Here is a 9,561-nt window from a genome sequence, read left to right as displayed (position 1 = left end):
TGAGGCATTGTGATGTTTTTGTGTTTATATTTAATTGGTGATTGTATGTTGGAGTGACTTGCCCACAATTTTTGTTTTCTTTGTATGTTATCTATACAAGCAGGGTACTATGCTGTGCTCCTCTATGTACTCATTGACAGCACTTATACACTCACCACCTGTCTCCTTTCCTGTTGTCAGCCTCTTGTATGTCCCTTCTGACCTTGGCAAACAGAGCCTATTCTTAGGTCCCTGGAATCTGAATGAGAATGCTATCCCTTTAAAATCCAAAATGGTTGCCACTTGTAAAGATTCAAAATGGCTGTGCCCTCGGTCACTTTAAATATCCAAAATGGCTGCACCCTCCAGACAGCAGGAAGTCAACAGCTCAAGTTGTCTCCCTCCTTACTGCTTCCCTTCCTAGTCATAGGCCACCAGCGCAGTTGTCCCTGTAGCCTTTGATGACCAGGGCTGATCTTTAGGTCAATTTTCAGGTCCCAGCACCACTTGGAAATATTCAGGCTGTTGATCCTGTCAGAGTAGCTGATAGTCCACAGCTCTGACCATCTCTGTACTCACTGTTTTCGTTCAGGTTTTTCTGCTAGTTGGTGCCTAATCCACTTCTATATAGTTCCTTTCAGAGCTCAGGCCTCCAGGATTATCTTCTGTATTTCTGTCAATTGGTTTTTCTTTTCTTTGTTGAAGAGGGTCTGTATCATTTGTCTGCCTATTCCTCCATCTTACCAGAAGTCCTTCCCTGTCTTTTTCATGATCTTTCATTTTCTTCATGGATGGTGTTCTTGATGTCATCCCACAATTCCTTTGGTTTTCAGTCATTGGTGTTCAATGCATCAAATCTATTCTTTTGATTGTCTCTAAATTCAGGAGGTATATATCCAAGGTCATATTTTGGCTCTAGTGGACTTATTTTAATTGTCTTTAACTTCAACTTCAACTTGTGTATGAGAAGTTGATGTCTATTCCGGGCTCAACCCCTGGTCTTGCTTTGGCTGAAGATACCGAGCTTTTCCATCATCTCTTGCCACAGATGTAATCATTCTGATTCCTGTGTACTCCATCTGGCAAAGTCCATGTGTGTAGCCATTGTTTGTGTTGTTGAAAGAAGGTATTTGCAATGAATTTGCATTGGTCTCGCAAAATTCTATCATGCGAATCTCCACTATTATTTCTATCACCAAGGCCAAATTTTCCAAGTACCATTGATACTTCTTTGTTTCCAACTTTTACATTTCAATCACCAGTGATAATCAGTACATCTTGATTGCATCAGGGCTATTACACTGAGGGAATTGTAAGTAAAGTTATGAAGCAAAATGTGTATAATTGTTGAATGGAAAACTAATTTTCTCTCTAAACTTTCACCCAAATGACAACTTAAAAAAAAATTCCCACAAAGAAAACACTAAGCCTAGATACTGTACAGCTATGTTCTACGTAATGTTCAAAGAATAGGTAATTCTATTTATGTAAACTCTCCCAGAGAATGTAAGAGCATATCATCACAAAGGCAGTAGAAGAAAGAAAAATCACAGGCCAATCTCAATCTCACTTATGAATATAAATACCAAAATCCTAAACAAAATGTTAGCAAAGAACATCCTGCAGTAAAAATTTTATATCAGACTGGGTTATCCCAGGATGGTGAGCTCAAATAATAATAGACACTCAATTTTCTGGAAATAACACATTAGGATAGGTTGTACCAACCCTCCTACTAATTACAAAGAGTAGAGAAATTTCACTGTACAAAGTTATACATGCACCCACACATAAATCTTCAAAATATCAGAGAGCTAATGAGTTAATGAAGAATGGGACAATATCCAGAAAAAAATGAAATCCAGACAATATGAAATCTACTTTTTTCCTGGGGGTGGTGAGGTGGGAACCACTGAAGATCACTGAAGAAACTGCTGAGATGCTGAACAGTGCTTTGGATAATCTTACAAAGTTAGGGTGACAGAAGGTCAAATCCAGCACCACCACCCCCTGCCCCAAACCAAGTGTGGTAAACTCCTTATGCCTTGGGTTGAGCTATCTTATAGGAATAAGGGTGAACTGGAAGAGAATTAGACTACCTATGCATATAAGCCCAGATTCAAATCATCTCAGATATAAAAAATGGAAGAACATTACATAGTATTTTTAGTGTGGCCAGGTGCTGTACACAAGTAAGCATAAATCCTTTGTGAAAAAAATAGCATCCCCATAGGATTCAAACTATTTCTACATGCTAAAAAATGCGGTGAGAGGCATGCAATAAAATACAATCAGATAAACAAGGAGAAAAGGCAGAATGAATGCAAACTGGTGTAAACAACAAAATAGAGACAGATCCATATAAGATGTTATTACAAAAATGTGGAGGCGTTGTAGCTCATCAGTAATCAATTTACTGATTAAATCTTTGGAAAATGTGTTTGTAAAAAAGCTGAAAAAAGGTGTAGAATTACATTTAAGAAGGGAAAAGTAAATAGTTTTGGTTTATGAAAGATAGTTTGTATATTTATAAATACTTTGTTAAATACACGAACCTTTTTGTACTCTTTTTCTGTGATGCATTTTTCCCTGGAAGTATTTTAGAATGAAGAATCCATCAGAGTCTGTTGATTTAAGATTGCATTGTTGGACATGGGAGAATTAGACCTAATTATTTCTGAGTGTTACCTTTAGCAGTAACCAAAAAGAAAAACATATATAATAACTTAAATGCTTAAAAAAGGATCTAGACCTCAGGATGTACTTCAGTTTTCTCTTTATGCATTTTATTGTTGAATCTGCCTCACCAATAACCATGCAAATGGCACTGCTTGAAGATGAGTGTCATATAGTGTTGTACCCCAGTTCTTGAGTGGAAGAGAAAGATTGCTATTCTCAGTTGTACTTTACAAGGCACATTTAAGTTAATTTAAAAAAGTCATAGAGGCCCCTTTTTTTTTTTTCCAATTTTTTACTAAAGTCTTCTGACCGTTTTTTCTCTTTTGATAGAATGAGCATGTTAATTATGTAGATGTTGGCGGAGCTTATGTGGGACCAACTCAGAACAGGATCTTACGGCTGTCTAAGGAGCTGGGATTGGAGACTTACAAAGTGAATGTCAATGAACGCCTTGTTCAGTATGTCAAGGTAAGAATGGCTTTTTACTCAAGTGACCAGTAGAAAGATTTTGTTTGAGAAAACATTTTTCTAGTTCTTACTTTTTTTTTTCTTCAAGACAATCATAACAATAGGCTCTTTAAAGGGTATTCTGCCTTTTTATTTTTTTCAAAAAAAATCCATATGAACTCCTAGAGTCATTGCAGGGAGTTTCACCTTGGCCTTCCTCTGCATCACCCACCTCACAGGCTGCGTTCCCCACCCCAAGTCCAACTTGAGTAGGAATGGGAGGCTGTCAGCTGCCTTCCTTCCCTTTCCTCATGATGGGAGTATGTGTCTTGGTGAGCACACACACGGCCCTAGTCCCAGGCAACTCCTGTGAGGCAATGAAAAGACCCCAAGGAACACAGTATTTGAGCCCACTTCTTTAGACTTTGAACAGGTTACTCATTTTCATTCTTCCTTGGCATTCCTTTGAACACTGATAATTTCCCCTGCACTTGGCCTTGACTCTTGGGAAGTCTAGATAGGTTGTGTAGTTCCCTACTGTTTAAACAAGAGATTGTTTAAACTTAGCTGCTGATGTCCATCCAAGAAACAGCAGCTGTTGCCAGTGTTATTCTTTCTTATTGAAGTCAAACATAGAACAGCTGGAATCTGGAAATGGGCCTGGAAGAATCAAGTGTCTGATCTTACATTGTAGTCCACTTCCTGCAACTGATGTCTCTAGGGCAGGGGCCGTTTACTCACTCTAATATCAGGATTCCCACACATTGCTTCTTAACAGCCACTTCTACCCCTCGCCCCACCTCAGGCAATCATTGATGGGCAGGAGTCTGCAAGGCCTTTTAGAGATATTTGTGCACACTGATGCCCAATCAGAGATGAGGAATCCTGGAAAACTAATAGCCAGATGGTTTTGGATTCTTGGGGGAGCATCTAGAAGGGAGATAAACATGAAAAAACAAATCAAGAGCCTTTCGAGAAACTATGGTATCAGAGGTTAAGGGAGGAATGAAGACAGTGTAAAGAATTATTGGAAGTGTTTAGGAATGGTGACTTCAATAGGCCATGATAAAAAAGGAAAGCAGACTTGCTTCCCCACTTTCTCTTTTCTACATGGACGGCATGATGTTGCTTCCCTGGGCTGGTAAGTAAGATCAGTAATAATAGTAGCAGCTGTCATTAGTGAACACTTTTATGCGTGTTACCACATATAATTTAAAGAAACCAAATTCTTTGCTTTCACTTACTAATTAAACTGGCTATGCATGCTGCTTCTGTGAGAATGAGCACTCCCCTCAGAGGAGTGGTGACAGAGGCCAGTGAGCACTGAGGCTCAGTAGTCACATTTGTGTGTCTTCTGAGTTCCTCTGGTTGTACACTAGAGTGTAGTGGTGAGTTCAAACATAGCAATGATTGTGAGAATGGTGCAGGACCATGCAATGATTTGTTCTGTTGTATATAGGGTCACTATGAGTAAAAACCAACTTGACTATGACAACAACAATGACATGCTTATAATCTCTTCTTTCCTAAGATTCAGGTGCTAAGAGATTTTTATTTACCTGGAGACTAGTAAAAAACAACAAAGGGCTTTATAAACTCACCAAAAAAAAATAAATAAATAAATAGGTGTATCTAAAACCAAAACAAAAAAAACCCTATTTCCATCAAGTGGATTCCAACTCCTAACAACCCTGTGGCCTCATTAAATCCTTATATCCATCGTTTTAGGCAGGTATTGTTATTGCCATTTTACACGTGAGAAAATTGAGAGGTAAAGTGACTTGACAAGACTGTAAAAGGTAGTAAAAATCTGCCTAACCCATGAGTAAAAACAAAAATAAAAAAGTTGCCCTCAAATAATTTCTGACTCATGGCAACCCCATGCGTTTTACAGTAGAGCTGTAGTTCATAAGCTTTTCAATGGCTGTGACCTGTTAGAAGTACATAACCAGGCTTTTCATCCAGGAAGCCACTGGATGAGTTAGAACAGCCAACCTTTGGGTTAGTAGCTAAACACTTAACTTAGGGAGTCTAACCCCTGTGTCCAGAAAAACCAAACTCACTGCCATTGTGTCGATTCCAACTCATAGTGACTCTCATTGAGTTTCTGAGCCAGTAAATCTTTATGGAAATAGATTGCCTCATCTTCTATGGAGTGACTGATAGGTTAGCAGTAAAATGCCTTAGGCACTGCTCCAACAGAGCTCCTTAACCCCTGAGTACATACTCTTAATTATCCCAATATACAGCCTAGACAATGAAACTGAGGGTCCTGAAGAAGTGTGCTGGGTCCCTAACATATATTGTGTGTTAATTCACCTTCTTTTGCATTGAAGCCTGGCTCATAAGATGAGTAGATACAATTATTGTATATTTCACTTTCTTACTCTTTTCCCAATTTAGTGTTCCTCTGGGTGGTGCAAACAGTTAAGTGCTAGGCTGCTAACCAAGAGGTTGGTGGTTTGAATCCATCTAGGGATACCTGGGAAGAAAGGTCTGGTGATCTACTTCTGAAAAATCAGCCATTGAAAGCCCTGTGGAGTATAGTCCTACTCTAGCACATGTGGGGTCACTATGAGTTGTAATCACCTCAATGGCAACTGGTTAAAGGGAGTCCCTCATGGTATGAATGGTTAAGCACTTGCCTGACAATCAAAAGGTTCACATTTCGAGTCAATACAGAAGTACCTTGAAACAAAGGCCTGGCAATCTTCTGAAACATAAGCCATTGAATATTCTATGGAGCACAGTTCTCTTCTGACACACATGGGGTCACCATGAGTTGGAATCATCTCAATGGCAACTAATTTTTTGTTTTTGTTTTTTATTTTAAAAGGGAAAAACTAGAAGCCTGTAGGTATGTCTGCAAGCTAGGTGCCTCCTAGTCTCTCCTAGCTAAGCTGGCTCTAAACTTTGATGCTGAGGTAAGGTTATAAGAGTGGCTTTCAACATAGCCAGCTTTTATGATGAATTCAACTCCTCTTTGTTCATGACAGATGCAAGATGAGGTTAAGATGAGAAAGTGCGTTTTGAGAATTTTGGCATTGTCTGTAAAGTTATCAACAGATTATGGCACGCTGCTCAGCCCTTCTGACAGCACCTTAGGAGTCCATTGTCTTTAGCTGGGGCTTTCTAATGCTGCTGGAATTATCTGGGCTTCCAGGAAATGCTGCTTTCTAGAGATTTGGACAATCATTTCAGTACTTTGATAAGGTTCTGCTTCAAGTATTAGTAGAGAATAAACTTGTGGAAAGCCTTAAGAAAAGGCTGCATGCTACATCAGATACCTAAGTAAGGAAAAGGAAATGTTAAGTGTGGTATCAAGATCACTTGGTTTGGTGCTGCTTTTGAACCCTCTTTCGAAGGTTAGGTCCACACCATCCCTGATAGTACTGTTCCTAAGAAAAAGCATAGCCTCCAGCTCTCCTGAGAAGAGGCCTACTCAACTTCTACACTATTTTTCTCTTTCAAGAATATAAATAGGGCTGGACTGTCTCATAACCTACTGGAGAAAGATATCCTGTGTCATTGAACTTGGTAGCCTAAGACGCCTTACTTGACCTCTGGATCCTTGCCATTGCTTGATCAGGAATATCACAATGGTAGTAATAGGTAATAATTATGGAACAAAGTATGTGGTGGACTTGGTCTCATGCTTCACTTACACTTTGTAGAGTAAACAGCACGTTTATATCAAGGCCACAACTGTTAATACCTCAGGGTCAGCACCGTTCCCATAGTAATGATAATGGTAGCTATCTTTTACTGAGTTCCTAGTGTGTGCCAGACTGAGTCTTCACCTCCATTACCTCATTTAACCCTCACAAGGGACCCTAGAAGACAGAGCCCTAGCCCCATTTCACAGTGAGAGTCAGTGGCCAAGTAATCCAGGCTAGTAAGGAGTACTGAGCTAGAATTCAGGTCAAGGCCTCTCCGTTTCCATGCTGTTTCTTCCTGTGCCTGATTCCAATGTCAGTGACTTTGCTGTGTCTGTGGACTCTAGGAAGCTCTTACAGCTGATGTTTGTTCTGGTCCTCATTGGGGCTCTCTTCTCGTGGTCATCCTGTATCTCTGTGTGCAGTACCAAGACAATTTTGCTTGTCCTTTTGCCTGCAAGCCTGAGAGAGCAGTGTAATTACCTGCTCTAATACAATCACTGTGTCTTGGTTATTGTGTTATGAATGTAGTAACTGTTTAGCTGCCATTTAAGTACCTGATGATGAATGTTTAAGGTTCATTTTAAATTTTTGTACTTACAGATAACCACTTCAGATGCTAAACATTGTCCTTTTCATTATATTTCATTAAAATATCTCTTCTAAGGAGAAGATGGACACTAGAGATATTTACTAAACCATCCTCTTTCACACTTTACCTTTCCAAAGAACACATATTTTTACAGATATAGAGAGTAGACAACAAAGCTAAGGCAAAAATGTAGTGGGTCAGTTAAAGGTTAGTTTATCTGGATGAGTGCCTCATTTTTGCTAGTGTGTCTGATAAATCATGTCATTTCTGTAATGAGAGATAAACAGTGTAGTGGAGGTTTTATGATGACCAGGAAATTATAGAGGCATTGGTGGTTCAGTGATAGAATTCTCCTTTTTCAGGCAGGAGACCTAGGTTTGATTCCCAGCCAGTGTACCTCATGTGCAGCCTCCACCCATCTGTCAGTGGAAGCTTGTTGTGTTGCTATGATGCTGAACAGGTTTTAGCAGAGCTTCCAGACTACGACAGACTAGGAAGAAAGGCCTGGAGATCTACTGCTGAAAATCAGTCACTGAAAACCTTATGGATCACAGTGGTCTGATCTGCAACCCATCATGGAGATGGCACAGGACTGGGCAGACTGTGTTCTGTTGTGCTTGTGTTCCCAGTGAATCAGGGGCTGGCTTAAAAGCAGCTAACAACAACAGCAGCAGAAAAGTGTAGAAGAAAGAAGCCAGATGAGAGAAAAACAGGAAGATATTTATTTAAATTAATATTCCAGGCAAGGCTACTAATAAACTGCTAACCAAATTTTTTTAAAAAAAACTTTACTTATTTAAAAATATCTCAACACTCACTGTTCTATCCATTTCTAGGAAAACAATTTAATTTCTCCCAATATGATAATGTATTGTATTAATAATGCAAATTGTCTTTGTTACATGCTCTACATTGCCTTGTGTCAGCCCTGGCTTCTGTAACCTAGTACAGTGCATTCTTTTCTGTAAATAATACTGAAATGAAGTGGGGAAATCATCAGTAGGTTGCTGTTGTTTTGTTGAACGAGGCCATGTTCTTTATGACCCAGACTGCTCCAATTCTTAAGTTTCCTCAATTGCTTCTTCTGTCAGCAGCCTGTCAGGCATCTAATTTCAACCTACTCTAGTATTGCTTTTAGTATTCACTAAAGACTATTGTTTCCCTTTGCTAGATTGTGTTTACGGTGCACATTTTGACATGGCAATGTGGACTTACAAGCCCGAGCCTCTTAGCTGAGCTTTGAGGGTACACTTTTAGTGATGTTTCCCACCCCATTCCTTCCCCAAGAGACTACTGTCTACTTCATTCATAGACAGTCTGCAACATTATGCTCAATTCATTCATCTATTCAGTAAATGTTTATTGAGCATCTACTGTGTACAGATACTATTCCAGACTGGAGATAAAGTGGTAGTGTAATGGCCAAAATTTCTACTCTCGTGGAGCTTACAATCTAAGGGCAGGAGACAAGTCATCACAACAATTAAATAATATTATGCTTCATAGATCTTGTGAATGAAGCCCTATTCTAATTCTGGTTTAGTAGTTCCTGGCTCTTCTTATAGAATAAGTTCTTAACTATTTTCACAGCAAACAAGTTTACGAATATTGCGAATCTGACATGGTATTATTTGGGAGATTATATCAAATCTGTGAGATTAATATAATTTAATCATGTCTTTAACCTTAAAGGTGGATTTTAAGTGGTACTAGCTAGATATGCTTAACACAGTCTCCTTATCAATTCTTTAACTTTGGGTGGTGTTGGGGACACAAAGGGACTTAAATGGTTGTTGGACTGATTTATTAGTTGCATCAGTAAATAAGTTGGTTTATGAAATATTTGATTCAGTTTTACAGACTTCTTGTTAAATCTTGCAGTGCCAGCTCTTGGAAAGGAAGGAGGAAGTGTTTGTTTTCTTTTTTGATTTCCATGAGCTCCTCCAGATTATAATAATGCAAGTAGGGTGAGGGGGGTGAGAGGGAGAACATTGCCAGAGATGGAGCAAGGCATTTCCCAGAAGATGCTTTTGAAGGAAAAATTCACATATACACACTTCTCACTCTCACCCTGCCTTTCATATCCTCTCTAAATAAATAGAGAAAAGGAATATATACCACAGGTTTGTTTTCAGAAAATGGTGTGGTAAAGATTTATTTAAAAGAATACAGGCTTTCCTGATAGCAGCAGCTTCCAAAAAAGTAAAT

The 9,561-nt window shown here is 39.1% G+C and overlaps 1 protein-coding gene across 1 annotated transcript in view; it reads left to right on the top strand.

Moving 5' to 3' along the window:
- MAOA (monoamine oxidase A) overlaps positions 1-9,561 on the top strand; it is a 96,149-nt gene that overhangs the window by 43,070 nt on the left and 43,518 nt on the right. The window contains 2 exon segments of the mRNA XM_007955611.1: positions 1,930-1,956; positions 2,989-3,126. Of these exon segments, the coding sequence (XP_007953802.1) occupies positions 1,930-1,956; positions 2,989-3,126 (165 nt within the window).

Source organism: Orycteropus afer, unplaced genomic scaffold (assembly GCF_000298275.1).
Source record: "Orycteropus afer afer isolate SDZICR_OR568_19922 unplaced genomic scaffold, OryAfe1.0 scaffold00517, whole genome shotgun sequence".
Classification (NCBI taxonomy): Eukaryota; Metazoa; Chordata; class Mammalia; order Tubulidentata; family Orycteropodidae; genus Orycteropus; species Orycteropus afer.
The sequence above is the reverse complement of the archived record's forward strand: the minus strand, read 5'-3'. Positions and strand labels throughout refer to the sequence as shown.